The sequence below is a fragment of the Amblyraja radiata genome, chromosome 18 (genome assembly GCF_010909765.2).
Source record: "Amblyraja radiata isolate CabotCenter1 chromosome 18, sAmbRad1.1.pri, whole genome shotgun sequence".
NCBI classification, from domain to species: Eukaryota; Metazoa; Chordata; class Chondrichthyes; order Rajiformes; family Rajidae; genus Amblyraja; species Amblyraja radiata.
The window spans coordinates 40685812-40707759 of record NC_045973.1 but is presented as its reverse complement, the minus strand read 5'-3'; the positions used below and the strand labels follow the sequence as shown (position 1 = coordinate 40707759).

Below are 21948 nucleotides of genomic sequence, written 5' to 3'. Positions count from 1 at the left end.
CGGCGCTCCAAATCCAGCGCGACCCGCGGCCGGACGCCCGCAGCCCCAGCTCCGCGATGTTGTGAGTCGGCGGCCACAGCGCTCCGGAGCTTACCGCACGGCGACCCGGTAAGGCATTGCCCGCTCCCCGCTGGTATCCCAGCGCTGCGACGCCGCCAACTCCCAACATCGCGGAGCTGGGGCTGCGGGCGTCCGGCCGCGGGCCGCGCTGGATTTGGAGCGCCGCGCAGCCAGGGGTAGAGTTGCCGGGGTCGGAGCTACAACCGGCGCCGCTCGCGGCCGGACGCCCGCAGCCCCAGCTCCGCGATGTTGGATAAAATGTGGATAAATGTGACTAGCTAATATGGGCAGCATGGACAAGATTGGCCAGAGGGCCTTTTTCCATGCTACATGGTTCAATAAATAGCACGTCTGAAATTGAGGAAGAGGATGAAGGTGATAGCAAGATGTTAATGGAAGGCAACAATTTTATTGTTAGAAATCTTGACAGGCACCCGCCTAGTACTGGTAAAACTATTTGTTACCAATATGACAGAAGAGGCTAAATTATAAAATTACTACTACACAGTGCCATCTGAAATTTATACATATTTAAGCCACAAATAGAGATTGGGGAGACAGAGATATTTTGAAAAAGAATGTTGTGACATTTAGATGGATGCTTTTTGGATTGTGTGTAGTGTGATGAGTTTGTTGTGTTTGAACTCATTGGTGAATCTATGATTAGTATTACTAATTAGGGATTAGTTATTAATTATTAGTTTTCATTTTTTTAGCAGATATTGTGTGGAAACAGGCCCTTTGGCTCACTGAATCTGTGCCGACCAGTGATCACCCTTAGACTAGTTATATCCTACACACAAGGGGCAATTTACAGAAGCCAATTAACCTGCAACCTGCATCTGGTCAGGATGCATTTGGAGTACTGTGAGCAAATTTGGGCCCCATATCTGAGGAAGGATTTGCTGTGCTCTGGAGAGGGTCCAGGGGAGGTTTACAAGAATGATTCCAGGAATTAGTGGGTTAGCATATGATGAGCGTTTGACTACACTGGGCCTCTACTCGCTGGAATTTAGGAGGTTGAAGTGGGACCTCATTGAAAAATACAGAATAATGAAAGGAATAGATAGAGTGGATGTGGAAAGGATGTTTCCACTTGTGGGAGAGTCTAGGATCAGAGGTCTCAAAATTAAAGTGCGCTCTTTTAGAAAGGAGATGAGGAGGAACTCCTTTAGTCAGAGGGTAGTTAATCTATGGAACTCATTGTCACAGAGGGCTATGGAGGCCAATTCAGTGGATATTTTTAAGGCAGAGATAGACAAATTCATTAGAACGGGTGTCAAGGGTTATGGGGGGAAGACAGGAAAATGGGATTAGGAGGCAGTGATCATCCATGATTGAATGGTTGGGTGGACTCGATGGGCCGAATGTCCTAATTCTGTTCCTGTAACTTGTGAACGACTTTGGAATATGAGAGGAAAGCCGAGCACCCGGAAACACCCGAGTAACCTGGTGCTGTCAGGCTGTGACAGCCGCTGCACCACCCTCTCCACCTCTCTTACAGTTTTCTCTTTCCTCCCACCTCAATCAGTCTGAAGAAGGGACCTGACCCAAAACATCACCTGTCCAAGTTCCCCAGAGATTCTGCCTGACCTGCTGAGTTACTTCAGCACTTTGTGTCTTTTTTTACTGATAGTCAAAGTTACAAAGTCCCAAAATGAAGTGAATAATTTAATATAAATCAATAATTACAGCAAAAAAAACGTAGAAGGGTTGTTTACACGACACTGAGATGGATGAGCATTGTAAGGAATGCAGTTGGAATACTGCAGACATAACTTGCAGAGATTAAAAAACTGTTTTCAATATTAATGAACAATGATAGAGGCACAGACTATTCTAGAATGTTAAGGGTGACCTAGAGCTAGAAGGTCAGTCAGGAGAGTCAGGAGAATTTATTTTTAAATGTATAAAAAATCTCTCATGACTCTGAGAACATTATGACAAATGAAATGGACAAAAGGCCAAAGTGACTAATTATAAAGGCCGATTACATAACAGAATGATCTTTAGGAGATTGATTAAAAGAGCAAAATTAGGATAGAAAAAGTATTTGTTGTTAAAACATCATGACCAGATTTGACCACAAGTACTGTGTATAAAGCTCTTGTGTATAAACATGAATACCAGCCCGATTGATTGTAAATGCTAATCTATGCACTATGCATTAAAAAGCATTTGAAGCAAATGAACAACATGGTGCAGAACAATGATGCAAAATAATTTACCACTTAAATTTGAAAAATCATTTAAACACTTGGAAATTCATGACATGTCTACAATGGCAAAATACTAAACTGTTTAAATATGCAACTCTGCAAGAGAGGTAGAGGCTAAGGAACAGTAGAAACAAGGAACTGCAGATACTAGTTTACAAAAAAAAGGCACAAACTGCTGGAGTAACTTAGTGGGTCAGGCAGCTTCTGCAAAGAACATAGGTGACATTTGGAGTCTTAGTGTCATAAGCATGGAAGCAGCCTTCGGCCCAACTTGCCCACACCGACCAAGATGCTCCATCTACAATAGTCCCACATCCCCGCGTTTGGCCCAGATCCTTGTAGAATGCCACCGAGATGTCTACATAGAGCAGCTTGGGGTCGAGCCAAATAGGGCAAATCTGGATTTGGTGCTGTGTAACAAATCGGATTTGATTAGGGAGCTTAAGGTAAAGAAAAACCTTCGGAGGTAGTGACCATAATATGAGAAAATTCAACCTGCAGTTTGAGAGTGAGAAGATGTGTTGGTATTACTGTTGAGTAAAGGTAACTACATAGGCATCAGGGAGTTGCTGGCTAAAGTTGATTGGAAAGGGACCTCAGCAGGAATGACGGTGTAGTTGCAATGGCAGAAATTTCTGGGAGTAATTCAGAAGACACAGATTCTTTTCGAGCCAAAGTGGAAGAAAGATTTTAAGGGGAGAATGAGGTGACTGTGGCTGAAGATGGAATTCAAAGACACCATAAAAGTAAGAGGCCTATAATATTATTAGCAGGAAGATAGAGGATGAGGAAGCTTTTAAAAAACAACAAAAGGCAATTAAAAAGGCACTTAAATAAAGGCACAACATTAGCTGCAGTCCAGTCTTCCAGTACCTCAACTGTTTCTAACAATAATTCATATATCCCATAATTTTCCATTGACTCTCCTCAAGATATATGGACTGTCCTCAAGAAATACGAGCCGTCCTCAATCAAATTTATGATACAAGTAGGGAAGTCTTGTTATAACTTCATAGGGTGCTGGTGAGATTTAAGCTAATTTTGCAAAATTCCACTGATTTGATTTGTCTTAAAAGGAAATGGTTTATCATTGTCTTGTATCAAAATACATTGAAAACCCTCATGCATGAGTATGCCAGGTAGTGCAAAAGAGGAAAAGAAGAGGAACAGAGTGCAGGATATATTATTCCATCTAGTAAGAGAGTCTAGGACCAGAGGGCACAGCCTCAGAATAAATGGACATACTGTTAGAAAAGAAATGAGGAAGAATTTCATTAGCTAGAGGGTGGTGAATCTGTGGAATTCATTGCCACAGACAGCTGTGGCGGTCAGGTCGTTGCGTATGTTTAAAGTGGAGATTGATTGGTTCTTAATATGTAAGAATGTCAAAGGTTACAGGGAGAAGCAGGACAATGGCGTTGAGAGAGAAAGATTGATCAGCAATGAGTGAATGGTGGAGTAGATTCGTTGGGCCAAATGGCCAAATTCTGCTTCTATGACTTTTGAACTTACATGAAACAAAAACAACTTAATTCTATTTTTTTTGCTTTTTGCATTGACATATCCCCAAAAGAAAAGTCAATACCTGTTTATCGTGCAGATCCGAGGAGAGTTCATAGCTCTCTGACAAAGATCTTGAGCGCTTGATTGCATCTTCCTCTGCTTGCTTCCGTAATATGGAGGTGGAATGCTGTAGCTTTGGCCTCCGAGGACGTTGCTGACCGGGTGAGATAGCGAATGATACCAATGAAGAACCATCGAACTGATCAGGGCTAGCGGCAGCGCTGAGTGTTATTGGGCCGTGGCTGTAGCTTGAGGGGCTGTCAAGAGAGGTGCCAGTCTCACTTCCCGCAGCATCACCCTCCACACTGCAAAAAGTTTAAAAAAAAATAAAATCAGATTAGCCGTACATGACTAGACGTGCCCATACTTCTATTTGTTACATTAGGTCATACATAGTAAAGTTCAGATGCACCCGAGGAGGGTTAATGTGCACATATGGCAGGCTTGTAGTTTTCCATTATATGGTAGTTCAAAGTACATATCAGCTTGTAAAATAATATTCCAATCCTGGACGACTCTGAGTCGCCACTGCCACTGAATGACTCGGCAAGAATCCCTGAATTCAACTGCCATTGATCAAAAGCTGCTGCCAGTTTAAATAAACTGCATTTTTTATTTACCCAACACCGATGAAACACTTTAAAATACAAACCAACACTTAGTGTGTGCATTTTTCAGAACTACTTTACAAATAATTTAAAATAGTAGATGTATGGATACAATTATTTTCCCCTTTCTGACAGCTGAAACAATTCTGTGCTGATCCCATACTGTGAGCACATTTATTCCATTACTTTCTTGACCTTTGGAGCAATGGCAAAGCAATCATTGTTTTATGGTATGCACAAAAGCTTTAACAACAGAGTTCCACCAGATATCAAATCGATCTTATTATTTACAGCTGGTTTGTATTTTAAACAAAAACATAAAGGAGGTGACATTTTATTTGAAAAAACAGATGAAAGCGTTCTATATGAACACAGCCCTGTTGGTGCATTTAGTCAGTATAGTTCAAGAAAAGAAAGGTAATGCCAAGTTCATAGTGATAGGTGCAGAATTAGGCCCTTCGCCCATCAAGTCTACTCTGCCATACAATCATGGCTGATCTCTCTCCAGCTCAACCCCATTCTCCTGCCTTCTCTCCCTGACACCCGTACACATCAATAATCTATCTGTCTATCTCTGCCTTCAAAATATCAATTGACGGCCTCCACAGCCTTCTGTGGCAACTTTCTGACTAAAGAAATTTGTCCTCATCTCCTTCCTAAAGAAACGTCCTGTTATTTCTGAGGCTATGACCTCTGGTCCTAGACTCTCCCACTAAGTGGAAACATCTTCTCCACATCAACCCTATCCAAGCCTTTCACTATTCACTTTGTTTCAATGAGGTCCCCTTCCCCTCATCCTTCTGAACTCTAGCGAGTAGAGGTTCAGTGTCGTCAAACGCTCATCATATGTTAACCCACTAACTCCTGGGATGAACAGAAGAATGGTAGTGAAATAAATATTACGTAATTATATTTGAAAACTTTGAATGTCAAAAAGGTTAGTGAGCTGAAAGCTTCAGGCAAGTGGTTCCTTACTGAATCACATCAGCTCATCTTTGACTTCCATACTCAAGCACTAAAGACGAAAGTTGGAGAAGTGGAGGTTTAGTTTAGTTCAGAGATACAGCATCGAAAAAGGCTCTTCAACCCACTGAGTCCATGCCGACCACCGATCACTAGTTCTATGTTATCCCAGTTTCGCCTCATACACACTAAGGGTACTTTACAGCAGCCAATTAACCGACAGGCCTGAATGTCTTTGGAATGAGGGAGGAACCTGGAGCACCTGGAGAAAACACACGTGGTGACAGGGAAATGAACAAACTCTGTATAGACAGCACCCGTAGTCAGGATCAAACCCGGGTCTCTGGCACTATAAGGCAGAAACTCTACCTCTGCATCGGACCTTGTGTTCCATTGCTGTACTCATTGCCAAGTTAGGGGAAAGCACTAATCTCTGAACTTAATAAAGAAGGTAGGTTCACCTCAGAGTATGGCCACAAAAAAGATTGCAGTCAATTGGTGCACAGGTTGTCGGTGAAAAAAGTACCATTCATTCATTCATTCATTCAGAAAGCAGGAGAGTGGATAGCAAACGCACGCTATGTACCAAATCAACCATAATCTGTGCCATTGATATCTTCAAAATTGTTGTGAAATGTTCAGCTTTGAGTTCTTCTTTAATTGTTTATGTAAAATTCAGGTGGTTTTGCTATTGGAAACAGTAATTGCAAAAACAATAGGTTTCCACAATGTCAGATCAATTTAACACTGCAAGTTTAGTCGCCTAGGGAAGTTTTTATTCATAAATCAATTTATTAAATCTCCAATAATTTAAACAGAAAAATAATTGAGATAGTAAATGTCTTATCACCAGCACTACAGAAGATGGAAAAATCTTTCATGGCATTGATCTTGAGTAATTAAGGGGTGGACAACAGCTTTTGGCATTTACCAGATCTCAGGCAAACATCAGCCCTTCAAGCCTTTCATCATCATCTCTGTACCACATCAAGTATCTGTATCATCAAGCCCTTCATCATCATCTCTGTACCACAATCCTGCCTGTTTGCAATATGTCTTTAATGTTTCTTGTGTCTACTTGCTTCTTGAATATAATCAGCCACCCATTTTCCACTATGCCGTTTGGGTGGTACATGTAGCTGCAATAAGCATTTGCCAGATGTGTTTCCTGACTACCTCCATTCCCCCACAAGTGATTTGATGATTCCAACCACAATGTCACTATAGGGCCTGTCCCACGAGCATGCGACTGCATGCGGCAAGCGCGACCAAACCGGAAGCGGGGGCCGCGCGAGGGTCGAGTGATCCCCGTACAGGGCCGGTCCCACCAGTATTCGAGTGCATGCGGCGAGCGCGACCAAACCAGAAGCAGGGGGCCGCGTGGAGGTCGATGAGTGACGTGAAGTTCGAGCGAAGTCTGTGGGTAGTTCGCGCGTGACGTACGGTGTCAAGACGCTGCGTATGCCCGTCGAGGCGGTGCGTATGCCCGTCGAGGCGGTGCGTACGGCCTCAATGCGGCTGCGGGCCTCGCGGAATTTTTGAATACTGTCAGTTTTCCGGAGCCCCGCGCGCGATGTCGGGACCAACTCCATACAGCGTCGATGATCGAAGTGGGACCGGGCCCGCGAGGCCGTAGGGCTCAAGCGACCACGTTAGGTCGCGCTTGTCGCATGCAGTCGCATGCTCGTGGGACAGGCCCTTTATGCACCTTAAATCTTTCTCATGTCCCACGATACAAACACTAATTCAATTTCCTAACACGCAACTACGTCTTCTCAAGCAAATATTTTCTTTTTTGTTAACTTCTTTCTTCATGGAAATATTTAAAATAATTTTTCCTCTGAGTACTATAATGCTACAATAGAGTGAAAGATCTGCCTGTAATAATGAAAATGTCTGAATTCGTTGTTGGAGAGGGCACAATTTTAATCAGTGCTTGTTAATGAATACACCATAGACTTATTTTGTCATTTAATATTAAAAAATCTATTATTCATTACAGAATGGCCACGTTTCCTTTTGCACATGAAGCAATGAGGCAACCGATCTCACACTGAACTCTTCCACTTTTCTTGAAGGAAGGAGGTTTCAGAGGTTGGGATAATATTAATGAACACTCATTACATGAAATCAGCATAACATCATCTGCAGAGGATTAGTCAGAATTAGCCAAACATCCTCAGTTTATTATAGAATAATATAAAACATCCAAAATAAGGGCAAAATTTGAATCTGATTTGTATTGCTCTGATATCGCCTGCTTTTAAAACAAACTTCATGGTATAATGTGTACGAAGGAACTGGAGATCCTGGTTTAAACCGAAGATAGACACAAAAAGCTGGAGTAACTCAGCGGGACAGGCAGCATCTCTGGAGAGAAGGACTGGGTGACGTTTTGGGTCGAGACCCTTCTTCAAAAATTGTTCATCCCAGTTTGGCAAAAGAATAAATCAGGGAAGGTAGTGCATCCGTGGATAACAAGGGAAATCAGGGATAGTATCAAAGCGAAGGATGATGCGTACAAATTAGCCAGAAAAAGCAGCATACCGGAGGTCTGGGAGAAATTCAGAGACCAGCAGAGGAGGACAAAGGGCTTAATTAGGAAAGGAAAAATAGATTATGAAAGAAAACTGGCAGGGAACATAAAAACTGACTGCAAAAGTTTTTATAGATATGTGAAAAGAAAGAGATTAGTTAAAACAAATGTAGGTCCCTTGCAGTCAGAAACGGGTGAGTTGATCATGGGGAACAAGGATATGGCGGACCAATTGAATAACTACTTTGGTTCCGTCTTCACTAAGGAAGACATAAATAATCTGCCGGAAATAGCAGGGGACCGCGGGTCAAAGGAGTTGGAGGAATTGAGTGAAATCCAGGTTAGCCGGGAATTGGTGTTGGGTAAATTAAATGGATTAAAGGCCGATAAATCCCCAGGCCCAGATAGGCTGCATCCCAGAGTACTTAAGGAAGTAGCTCCAGAAATAGTGGATGCATTAGTAATAATCTTTCAAAACTCTTTAGGTTCTGGAGTAGTTCCTGAGGATTGGCGGGTAGCAAACGTAACCCCACTTTTTAAGAAGGGAGGGAGAGAGAAAACGGGGATTTACAGACCAGTTAGTCTAACATCGGTAGTGGGGAAACTGCTAGAATCAGTTATTAAAGATGGGATAGCTGCACATTTGGAAAGTGGTGAAATCATTGGACAAAGTCAGCATGGATTTACAAAAGGTAAATCATGTCTGACGAATCTTATAGAATTTTTCGAGGATGTAACTAGTAGCGTGGATAGGGGAGAACCAGTGGATGTGGTGTATCTGGACTTCCAGAAGGCTTTCGACAAGGTCCCACATAAGAGATTAGTTTACAAACTTAAAGCACACGGCATTGGGGGTTCAGTATTGATGTGGATAGAGAACTGGCTGGCAAACAGGAAGCAAAGAGTAGGAGTAAACGGGTCCTTTTCACAATGGCAGGCAGTGACTAGTGGGGTACCGCAAGGCTCAGTGCTGGGACCCCAGCTATTTACAATATATATTAATGATCTGGATGAGGGAATTGAAGGCAATATCTCCAAGTTTGCGGATGACACTAAGCTGGGGGGCAGTGTTAGCTGTGAGGAGGATGCTAGGAGACTGCAAGGTGACTTGGATAGGCTGGGTGAGTGGGCAAATGTTTGGCAGATGCAGTATAATGTGGATAAATGTGAGGTTATCCATTTTGGTGGCAAAAACAGGAAAGCAGACTATTATCTAAATGGTGGCCGACTAGGAAAAGGGGAGATGCAGCGAGACCTGGGTGTCATGGTACACCAGTCATTGAAAGTGGGCATGCAGGTGCAGCAGGCAGTGAAGAAAGCGAATGGTATGTTAGCTTTCATAGCAAAAGGATTTGAGTATAGGAGCAGGGAGGTTCTACTGCAGTTGTACAGGGTCTTGGTGAGACCACACCTGGAGTATTACGTACAGTTTTGGTCTCCAAATCTGAGGAAGGACATTATTGCCATAGAGGGAGTGCAGAGAAGGTTCACCAGACTGATTCCTGGGATGTCAGGACTGTCTTATGAAGAAAGACTGGATAGACTTGGTTTATACTCTCTAGAATTTAGGAGATTGAGAGGGGATCTTATAGAAACTTACAAAATTCTTAAGGGGTTGGACAGGCTAGATGCACGAAGATTGCTCCCGATGTTGGGGAAGTCCAGGACAAGGGGTCACAGCTTAAGGATAAGGGGGAAATCCTTTAAAACCGAGATGAGAAGAACTTTTTTCACACAGAGAGTGGTGAATCTCTGGAACTCCCTGCCACAGAGGGTAGTCGAGGCCAGTTCATTGGCTATATTTAAGAGGGAGTTAGATGTGGCCCTTGTGGCTAAGGGGATCAGAGGGTATGGAGAGAAGGCAGGTACGGGATACTGAGTTGGATGATCAGCCATGATCATATTGAATGGCGGTGCAGGCTCGAAGGGCCGAATGGCCTACTCCTGCACCTAATTTCTATGTTTCTATGTTTCTATGTTTCCGACTGGTTAGGGATAAGGGAAATGAGAGATATAGACGATGATGTAGAGAGATAAAGAACAATGAATGAAAGATATGCAAAAATGATGATAAAGGAAACGCGCCATTGTTAGCTGTTTGTTGGGTGAAAAACGAGAAGCTAGTGCGACTTGGGTGTGGGAGGGATAAAATGTGAGGGAATGCCGGGGTTACTTCAAGTTGGATATACATAGTGTAATAGCAGTATATCTTGAAGAAATATCTAGTATATCTGGTATATCTTGAAGAAAAATTAACAATATATTTGAAAAGAGCTCTAAAGCAATACTTTGGTTTGAAAATAAAATTATGATAGAAAGTAGACAGCACTGAAAGTCGGTTTGGTTAGTTTACTGTTAGAAAATATGACACTTTCCCTGAAATTAATTTAGTTTTATTAGATCTGCAATGCGGAGGCTAAATTAATAATCCAGAGATCAAAATCTCACCGTTGCAAGATAATATATATTTTTAAAATTCTGGTTGAAATAGCCTGCTATCAGAAAAATGGTCAGAACAGTAATAAATATCCGAAGATAGACACAAAAGCTGGAGTAACTCAGCGGGACAACAACATCCCTGGAGAAAAGGAATGGGTGACGTTTTGGGTCGACACCCTTCTTATCCAACAGGTTCCCTAATGCCCTTTAATGAAAGAACTCTCCAGTTCTCAAACGTTGTAACGGAAATACAAATGCGGCCCACACCAATGTGTGTGGTTTTTAACTGCCCCCTGAGGTAGTAGGCCAAAATGGCTTTAAGACAGCCCCTTGGATCAGATTCTCAAGACCACTGGGACTGCGATAACCCCTACATTCTGATAGTGAATGAAAAACGTAGATGTGAATTGGATTGCACATTATTATGAGCTTTCCAATTTTTACTAGTAAATACGCAAGAAACAGAAGCAGGGATAGAACATTCAGCCCCTCGTACCTGCTCAGTATTCAGTGAGTTGACAGCTAATCATTTACCCGTTTGCCACTTTATTACACTAATTCAACATCCCTCGATTCCCTTCATATCTAGTGATCTCTTTCCTGGACAAACTTAGGATCCGAGCTTCCATAGGCCTCTAGGGTCGTGAATTCCAAAGACTCATCACTTTCCAAGAAGATATTATTTTTCATCTCTATTGTTAGAGGCGGACCCTTAGTTTGGGACTGTAATCCACAGTTTAGGCACTACAGCACGGAAAACATCTATCCCGTCAATCTTGGTGGAATTTGTGTTTCAATGTAATAAACTTACTTATGAGAAGAAAGGGAGACAAAAGTGTGTCAGATAAATACAGAAGAGGAGAGGAATGTTAAGCCAGAGGGAGAGATATAAGTGGAAGGGGATGTGGGGGGGGGGGGGGGGGGGGGGGGGAGAGATGGGAGAAAAAGGGAGACATTACCTAAAATTGAATGTTCATACTGTTGGGTTGTAAGCTATCCAAGTAGAATATGAAGTGTTCTTCTTTCAGTTTGCATGTGGCCTCGTTTTGGCAATGGAGGAGGTCCAGGACAGAAAGGTCAGTATGGGAATGGAAGGGGAGTTAAAATGGTTAGCAATCAGGAAAGCCTGCAAGAATAGTCGGACCGAGGGCATGTTCCACAAAATGGTTTTCTAGTTTTTGGTTGGTCTCGAGGATGAGAGTAGGTCATATCAAGAGCACTGAGTAGATGAGTAGATAACCTGTCTCACCTGGAAGGGCTACTTGGATCCCTGGATGGATGTGGAGGTGGTGCCTGAGATAGGGCAGGTGGGCAGGGATGAGCGAACTAAGGAGTTGCGAAGGGCATGATCTCTACTGAAAGGGAGTGGGAATGGATAGGTGTGACTGGTGGTGGGATCACTTTGTAGGTGGAGAAAACATCAGATGCAATGGCTGGTGAGGTGAAAGGCGAGGACCAGGAGAAAACCACCCTTGTTCCATCTGTGAGGAGGGGGAGTGAGAATAAAACTGTGAAACAGAGAGGCGACAGGGTTGAGATCCATCTACATCACGAAGGAAACCACATTTACGAAAGAAAGAGGAAATGGAATGGAAAGCCTCTTCTTGGGAGCAGATAAGACAGAGATGGAGAGATTGAGAGTAGGGGATGGCATCCTTGCAAGAAGCAGAGTGGGAATAGGTGTAATCCAGATAACTGGGGGAGTCAGTGGGTTTACAGCTAACATCAGTCAATTGTCTGTCCCCTGTGATGGAGACCGAGAGATTGAGAAATGGGAGAGAGGTGTCAGAGGTAGTCCAAATGAATTTGGGGGCAGGAAGTTAGTGATAAAGTTAATGAAATCAACAAGTTCAGCACAGGTGCAGGAGGCAGCTCAACTGCAGTTGTTGATGTAGCAGAGAAGGAGTTGAGAAATAGTGCCAGTGTACATTTGAAACAAGGGATATTTGACATAATGAACACAAAGGCAGGCCCATGGCTACACCTTTGACTTGAAGAGTCAAAGTATGCTGATGACACTGTAGTGGTGGGCCTGATCTCAGACAACGATGAGAAAGCCTACCGGGAGGAGGTGGCTGATCTGGCACTCTGGTGTCAGGACAAAAGCCTCCTCTTGAACATCAAAAAAACTAAGGAGCTGATCGTGGACTTTAGGAAGGCACATCATCCGAGGACGTACACACCATTGAGGATAAATGGGGATACTGTGGATAGGGTGAGCTGTTTTAAATATCTGGGAGCACATCTCTGAGGATATGACATGGACATCACATGCCGCAGCACTCGTGAGTAAGGCAAGGCAGCGCCTTTACCACCTCAGGCAATTGAGGAAATTCAGAGTGTCTCCGAGGATCCTCCAGTGCTTCTACTCAGCGGCTGTAGAAAGCATCTTGTCCGGAAATATTACCCTCTGGTTTGGGAATTGCTCTGCCCAGGACAAGAAGGCTCTGCAGAGAGTAGTGCGTTCAGCCGAATGCACTATGGGAACTTCACAACTTTTCCAGCTGCTACGGTCAGGCAAACGCCTCCGTTGCCATGCTGTGAGAATGGAGAGGTTGAGAAGGAGTTTCTTCCTAGAGGCCATTAGGACTGTAAACTCCTATCTCACCAGGGACTAACTTTTACTGTACCACTATACTGCTTTTTTTTAAATTGCTGTTTTTTTCCCTTTTTCCTTCCGCCCACAATATTTAATATGTAAAAGAATATGTGATTCTGTTCCATTCTGTTTGTAGTTTGTTTGGTTGTTTGTTTGTTTGTCTTTTTGCACAAAGTCCACGAGCATTGCCACTTTTCATTTCACTGCACATCTCGTATGTGTATGTGACGAATAAACTTAACTTGACTTGACTTGAAGAAAATGAGAGGTGTCAAATGAAAGTTGTTGAGTGTGAGGAGAGGTTCTGCCGGGCAGAGGAGAGTTAGTACTGGTGAAATGTTTGGGTTTCTGTTCAAGGAGGAACTGGAGGGCCTTAAGACCTCCCAGGTGGGAAATGTAGATGTAAAGGGATTGGACATCCTTGGTAACGATGAAACAATGGGGACATTGGAATTGAAAACTATTGAAGTGTTGAAGAACAAGCGAGGTGTTTTCAATGTAGGTCAGAGGGGACTAGACAGGAGAAGGGTGGGGGGGGGGGGGGGGTTGGGGGAAAGATGGAATCTATGTTTTTAGAGATAAGTTCTGAAGGGGCAGGAGAAGACGCATCACAGGATCTGCCAGAGCAGTCCTGTTTGTGGATTTTGGGAAGAAGATACCAAAGGGCAGAGCAGGGCTGGGGATTTGTAACATTGGAGGCTGCAGAGGCGAGATTACTCTTGGTGGCAAGATCAGTAACGGTCTGGGAAATGGTGGCCTGGTGTTTGTCTGTGGTAGGTATGAGGAGGTGTCTGAAAACTGGCGGCTGAAATTGGATAAACATGAATATGAACATTTGATGACTCACTGTCCAATGTGTGGTCAGGGCATGCTTACAAGCAGAAAAATTGTGAAACAGTGATTTTTAATTTGTAGAGGTGCAAAATTGAAAAAATCCCTACACTAAAATTACTACTACATTTGAATTTGATGCAAACAATTTTTAAATCTCTTATTACTTCGCATAAAAATGTTTAAGCAAGGAGGAAAATATTTCAATGGTTCTTTGCATCAATTTACTGAATTAATTCCGAGTCAACTTACATGTTAACTTTTAAAATCTTGGACACATGATTGCCACATGTTTACTGCATAGGAAAGGTTTTACCATATGTTAAGATATTTAAACCTTTTACCATGTTGCAAATTATTTCACAACAAAATAAATTCCCACTATTATATCTGTGATACACCCAAAACAGGTGCAAAGCAGCATATTCCAATACAATACAAACTGCTGTTGTGGTTTCTTAAATAAAATTAATAAAGCCCATCCTCACCTGCTGATCTCATTGAGTAAACTGCACATCCTGTAGACCAACAATCGATTTAGTAAGATTCACTGCCAGATAATAAATAGCAATTGATAATCCTTGAAATGAATTGCATCAATGTCTGAGAGTCTGCCAAAACAGAATGTTTTTCAATTCCATTTTGACAATAAAAGTGCCAACTTGCCTTGGATCTAGTTAAAGATGATCACAAGAATCTATTCAATTAAATTACTGTGAATAGAGCTATATTTTTTCTACAGCTGAGAGATGTGAACACAATCTGTTCTTCTAATGCCTTTTCTTGCTGCTTCTGTCATTACAAGCCCAAATCTTCAGCTGCACACAACCACCAATCAGGAAGAAGTGCGACACACGATGACATAGCCTGCAGATCAACCCAGGGATTTTTTTAAAGTATGTTTATGCTTCGCAGGAAATCAAATCTCCTGATATTTCCATTGCTATTTCCTAGTCACGAGTTTCATTTCGGCTGAATGTGATTACTCTCTGAATTTAAAGCAACATCATTAAATGAAGCCTTTCTGATAAATGTATTTTAATATGAATAAATTCTGCTGAATCTTGAACAAGCAAAATATCCATACAATTTTCAGAAAGTATTCCTGTTGAAATTATGACAGACCATGATTAAATGTCAATATGCATGGTACTGAATAATATTGTTTTTATACCAAAATATCATATAGGATTCAGATACTACAAGATGAAGCTAATTGCACAGCTTATTCTGAGAGGTGATAAACACTTTAGATCCATCTGTCCCCGAAGTCTTCCAAAAATAGAAAAAAATAATGTAACATATCCCACATCCGTGTATATATATATGGAATACAGATCCGCAATTGATACATTTCAACAATAAACTTCCTGATCTTTTGTAAAGTGTGCATTGAAATCATCAATCCTGTATTTTGCGAGTTAACAATTAAAAATTTGGGCTTGTTATATTACAGTTTGACCTGCAATAGTGGTCCTCAGGAAGAGAAAAATGTGCACTATTTGGAAGATCATTCATCTATCCACAAGTGATAAATATACATGCAATTAGCTTGATCCTACTATAAGCTTGTTCAGCTCAAATTTAGGAAACGTTTCAAATTTAAAAAAAACACCTGCAGAAAATACAAGGGGAAACTTGGAAGTGAACCAGAGATAGGGACATAATAGTTATTAAAGTATATCTTTGTACTATCAGGTTGGATTTTTCCCATTTGCAAGGAATCCAATATACTAATGCTTGAGATTCTGTGCAACAAAGTGAATTCAGATTTACAAAAACTAAGGACTGATGACTAGTAACATTAGTACTAATATTGCTTTAAAAAGACTAAACTGCTAGGCAGATGTACAGGAAGTAAGTGTGTTTAATAATATTAAATCACAGAGGAGTGAAGATACCTATAAATAGCAATAACAATTGTAGGTTATATCGCAAATAATGTACTCCACTGGCAATTGGGAATAAGACATAGCCACTGCATATTAACTGCGGCTTTTAGATATATCACAATGTAATTGTTAAATTGTATCAGACTGTTGAATACTGGATTATGACCTCTTGCAAAGCAGAAGCGCTTCAGCTTCCTTCAAACCTGGAAAATATTTTTAAAGGCCTCATTCTGATTAACAATTTTCTAAATTTAAAACTGCTTTCTTGAATGAATCTAAAACAATTTAATTACTGAGTTCATAGAATGCCAAATTCATAGGCCTCTGGCCAGACCTTATTTCATAAATTCTTTAAATCAAATATACCACAAAGCAAAAAGACATCTTAATGCAGAAAGCACCCGGCACTACAAGTCTAATTTCAAATGGGAAATTATTTAGAAAATATAATTTATCAATCTTAGCACATTCTCATTATAACTAGACGTGAACATTTTGAGGCTCATTTTTCAGTGAATTTCAATGCAGCAGTAGCTAGGCTGTGTGGCATTTAATTTCACTCATGGTTAATTATAAACTGGATTGTCAATGCTATCAAATATGCTGCAAGAAAGTATTGATTTTTACGGAACTGCAGTTGTTAACAAATCCCAATGCCATCTTAAGGGTGGTTGTTAAATGTGGTAATATGCCAATGTATTTTGAAAGATTATGAAATTAGATGCATCATTTAGCAATGTTATATATGAACTAATTAAGAGAACTTATTAAAAAGGTGAGCTTTACTGAATTTATATAACCATTTTTTCAGTAAAGTGCACATTTTTAATAATTTTTCTTAATTAGTTCATACTTGGGTATGTTGTTTCATTAACAATTGTGAAGTAGCAGACCGTATATGCTTACCTACTATCCAGTTCAAGCTGCAGCAATGACTGTGTTCTCTCAGATGTACAATGTATGCACCACATGGCAAAACAAGTAACCAAAAGGCAAACCTAATGTATTAATAGAACTTCAGTTCATGAAAGCATTGTAAAACATAAGGAGGATGCAACGTGCAAATGTTATAAAACTAGATCTGTTTTCTAACACAATGCAGGAGACACAACCTGTTCAGTGTAATATCCTTTTGGCTTCAGAAGAAAATGAAAATTCAACAGAAGGTGAAGGAGAAAATGAATGGCTTTCTTGGGAGTAGTTGATTGATCTGTCTAATCAACCTGATTTGTTAAAAGCTTTTCCCATGGAGGTATTTGCAACTGTGAGGAAATGCCGTAATCATTTGATCTAGATTGTCAGTGTAAACAGCAATACAACAGGGAGGGGGACCATGTGATGTTGTGTAGGCAGTTCTATTAATACACATTCACATTATGAATGCTACATTTTGTCTTTATGAATTTATTAATAGTATTTGATTTTGTACAAACGTAGATTTCCTGAATTAATGCTAATTCGTAAGATTTCATAACCACAAACGATGTACAATCTGCACTTGGACTGTGTTTGCACAAGAAGATTTTAATTAGTTAATCCTACGGTCTCCACATTTCATTCACTCTAATTGTTTTGGAAATAATAACCACAAATATGAGCATTTAAAAAAAAATGATAATTATTTTAATGATGAAGTTTAACAAACAATCTTCTGAAGTTTCCAGGGAAGCAAGCACAAGGGAACACTATTGCATTCAAGTTCCCCCCCAACTCTGACTCCATCCTGATTTGGACCTATAACGGGTATATATATGGCTGCTCCATCATTGTTGCTGGGCAAAGTACCTGAATCTCAGGGGACCTGAATCTCAGGGGACCTGAATGCTCTAAGACTGATCAATAAGCTGGGATGTCATCATGATATTAAGGGAAATTAAGCAATCAGTAGTGTTATTTTGTTAATAACTAAAAACAATTAGCAGGTTTGAGCCTCATAAAGTGGCCCTTGGCCTCTGGCAACTTTGCATGAGTAACATGATCAAAGCATATCTGCAGATCTATTATTGTAAGCTCGCAAAAGAAAGCCCTGTTTAAACAACAAAACGTGCTTTATTTAGTTTAGTTTAGTTTAGAGATACAGCATGAAACAGGCCCCTCAGCCCACCCAGTACGCTTCAACCAGCGATCCCCACATATTAACACTATCCCACACATACTAGGAACAATTAAAAAAATTTAAATACAAACCCAATTAACCTACAACCCTGTACGTCTTTGGAGTGTGGGAGGAAACCGAAGATTTCGGAGGAAACCCACGTGGTCACGGGGAGAAGGTACAAAGTCCGTACAGACAGCACCCGTAGTCGGGATCGAATCTGAGTCTCTGGCGCTGAAAAAGCTGTAAGGCAGCAACTCTACCACTGCTGTACCTTGCCAACTACACTGGTAGGTTTATAAAGACAAAATACCAATTTACACAGTGTTTTGATTATCGCATTTCAAAATGGACATTTCACTGTACATGTACACATGACAATAAACTAAACTGAACAGATTTAAATTCTGAGAAATTATATGGAATTCACACAAAGATAAGACAAAAAAAAAGTAAAACTGTCAAGAGAACTATCTAATGATACTCTATTCTCCAGAAAAAGAAAAAAAGGTTGACATTGGGAAGTTCAAGACCAGAGGCTGTGAATATAAGGTAGATGCCTTAAATCAAGGAAGGAAATCAGGCTAAACTATTCTACAAAGGACGGTGACCATATGGTGAATGAGCTTTCAGGAGAGATTAGATACACTGGGACTTCAAACCTTGGAGAGCAGGAGGCTGAGGGGTGATCTTATCGAGGTGTATAAAGTCCTGGATGGAATAGACAGGGTGAATGCACAGAATCTTTTTCTCAGCATAAGGGAATCAGAAAATGAGAGGGCATAGGTTTGAAGTGAAAGGGAAAAGATTTAATAGGAATCTTAGTGGCATTTTTTCCACATTTCCCAGTTTCCTTTAGTCTCCCATGACCCCTTCCACTCATTTCTCTCCCTGCAACTTTATATTTCACTCCTCTTCTTTCCTTATCTGGCAATCTTTTGCCTTTATTCACCTTTGTAGTCATAATTGTCATTATCTCCAGTCGTCTGTCAATCACCCCCACCCTTCACCTGTATCCATCTATCACTTGCCAGGCTTTGCCCCATCCCACCCCTTCCCAGCTTTCCCCCCTCTACTCTATCAGTCTAAAGGATTCCGACCCAAAACAGTACCTGTCCCGTTCCCTCTGCAGATGCTGCATGATCCTGATTTGTTCCCCGAGCACTGTTTTTTTCTCCTCAAAATTCCAGCATCTGCCATCTCTTGTATTTCACACAGAGGGTGGTAGGTATATGGAATGAGCAGCCAGAGGAAGCAGTTGAGGCAGGTGCAATAATCTATATTACTAAAAGTCTGTTCTTGACCGGTTTTGGCCATCTGTGCTGCGATTTCTGAGAGAACGCCACCACCTACAGCTGTCATTTTTGGCCACCTCGCTCAGAGCCCCCCTCCGCCGTATGTGTGCCGAGGATTTTCCCCGTCGATGAAAAATGACAGATATATTAATGTTTTTACAAAATTCCCCATTCTCTCTGCTGCCCCTGCTGGAGGGAGGGAGAGGGACTATAAAACCAGGAAGTGGTGTGCCTCAATTAATCTCTGCAAGCTGGAGCTCTGTCAACTAGTCTCTGTCTCTCTGAGCTCTGAATGACACGGAACAAATGTCTACAGCACAGTGAGTGAGTGCCCTTAATGTGGTTTGAAAATTAAAATATAGATAGTTTGAAGTAAAATAGCACTGCCTGCAAATGGTTCTTTGGGTTTGGGTTGAGTAAAAAAGGCACTCTCTCTCTCTCCACCTGTCTCTCCCCCTCCCTCTCTCTTTCTCCCTCTCCCCCCCTCTCCTCTCCCCCCCTCCCCCCCCCCTCTCCTCTCCCCCCCCCCTCTCCTCTCCCCCCTCCCCACTCCTCCCCTCTCCTCTCCTCCCCTCTCCCCCTCTCCTCTCCTCTCCTGACCTCCCCTCTCCCTCTCCTCTCCTCCCCTCTCCCCCCCTCTACCCCCTCTCCTCTCCGCCCCTCTCCTCCCCTCTCCCCCCCCTCCTCTCCCCCCCACTGCTCCCGCCCCCCTCTCCTCCCGCCCCCCCTCTCCTCTCCACCCCTCTCTCTCCCCTCTTTTCTCCTCCCTCTCCTCCCCTCCATCCCCTCCCCCACCGTCCCTCCCCTAAACCCCCCTCCCCTCCACCCTCCCTCCCCCTTGCTGCTCCCCACCTCTCCCCCTTCCCTCATCTCACCCCCCTCTCAGCACACCCTCTCTCTCCCCCTCTCTCCTCCTCCCCTCCCCCTCTCTCCTCCCCCTCTCCTCCCTCTCTCTCTCTCCTCTCTCTCTCTCTTTCTCTCATCTCTCCTCTCTCTCTCCTTCTCTCTCTCTCTCTTCTCTCTCTCTACTCTCTCTCTCTCATCTCTCTCTCTCTCTCTCTCTCTCTCCTCCCCTCCTCCCCTCCATCCACTCCCCCACCCTCCTCCTCCCCCCCTCCCCTCTCTCTCCTCCCCCTCCCCCCTCTCTCCCCCCTCTCTCTCTCTCTCTCCCTCCTCCCCTCCATCCACTCCCCACCCTCCCTCCCCTAAACCCCCTCCCCTCCACACCCCCTACCCTCTTCCCTCCACCCTCTACACTCCCTCCCCCTGCCTGCTCCCCACCTCTCCCCCTCACCCCCCTCTCAGCACCCCCTCTCTCTCCCCCTCACTCTCACCCTCTCTCTCTCCTCCCCCACCTTTCCCCCCTCACCCACCCTCCCTCTTCTCCACCCCCCTATCCCTCTTGCCCCTCTCTCTGTGTCTCTGTCTCTCTCTCTGTTCCTTCTCTCTCTGCCCTCACTCTCTACCCCCGCCCCTCCCCCCCCCCCTCTAGATGTGACTGCAAGTTGGGGGCTATGCATCAGTAGATAGGGTGGTTATGGGGTAAAAGGAGCAAATTAATAATATTAATATAATATCAATGGGGGGGTAATTAGTGTGAGTGCGGGGGGGGGGGGATAGTTAGTGTGTGTGACGCTGCATGCCGCCTCCCCCCTCACAACCGCACGTTGGGGGAACAGACACAACGGGTCTGCATTTGGTCTAGTAATATTTAAAAGTCATGTGGACATGCATTGGAAAGGTTTAGAGAGAGATATCAGCCATATGTGGGTAAATGGTACGTGTGGATGGGGCATCTTGATCAACATGGATGAGTTGGGCAGAATGGCCTGATTCAGTGCTGTCTCATTCTATCACTCAGTCAGAATGGATCAAATACATTGACATTGTTGGCCTTTTTTGCCAAACTGCTTATTTCTGTGCTACAGTAAACACGATATCAGGCATATAAATAAAATGTAAATGCTATTATTCATTAAGATCTAAATTCAATGCTATGGTCATTTAGTCTGCGGGGACAATATAATCGCTTCACTCATGGTTTGTAGAGGATAGCTCACACAATGTTACAATGTATAGTAAAACTTTGATAATCCTCTATCTGACTCATGGAATTATAGAATTGAACGGCAGTAGCTGATGCTATTCAATGCTAATCCTATTTTCCTGCAATAGGAAAGGCATAAAAGAATATGGGCCTATCTGAATATTAACCCCATTCAAATGTTGTAATCATACTTGTTTCTACCACCTCCTCTGGTAGCTCATTCCAGATCACCACTATCCACTGTGGATAACCTTCCCCTTAGATCTAGTTTGAACTTCTGCCCCTCATCTTAAACCTGTGTCCTCTAGTTCTAGATTCACCTGTCCTGGAAAGGGATTCTGACTTCCACCCTGTCCATGCCCCAACATCATTTTATTGACCTATATTAGGTCACCCCTCCGCCTCCTCTGTTTCAGTGAGAAGATACCTAGCCTCTCCAATCTTTCCTTATAATGACAGCTCTCCACTCTAGGAAACTTCCTACTGAATCTCTTTTGCTACCACTTTTGGAACCAGAACTAAGCACAATACTCCAAATGTGGCCTGACCAATGTTTTGTACAGCTGCAACATAACATCCCAATTTTTATTCTTAACATCTCTGACTTTGAAGGCAAACATACCAAATACCCTCACCACCTTCAGCACTGCACACCAAGGTCACTCTAACACTCTAACTTTAACACTCTATATGTCCTACCAGAATGTACCTTCCTAGGGTGCATTACCTGATAATTGTTCCATGTCACCACTCTGCCCAACTTTCTAACTGATCCATCCCACTGTATCCTTAGACAACTGC

General features: G+C 42.6%; 1 protein-coding gene across 7 annotated transcripts in view; it reads right to left on the bottom strand.

Annotated features, from left to right (window-relative positions):
• Positions 1 to 21948, bottom strand: part of iqsec1 (IQ motif and Sec7 domain ArfGEF 1) — a 506053-nt gene that overhangs the window by 68659 nt on the left and 415446 nt on the right. For 6 of the 7 annotated variants that reach the window (XM_033037204.1, XM_033037208.1, XM_033037209.1 and 3 more), the window contains one exon: positions 3865 to 4147. In XM_033037204.1, coding sequence (XP_032893095.1) covers positions 3865 to 4147 — 283 coding nt within the window. Of the gene's footprint in view, positions 1 to 3864; positions 4148 to 14306; positions 14328 to 21948 lie in introns of those variants that run through there. The other variant, XM_033037207.1, reaches the window with a different exon arrangement.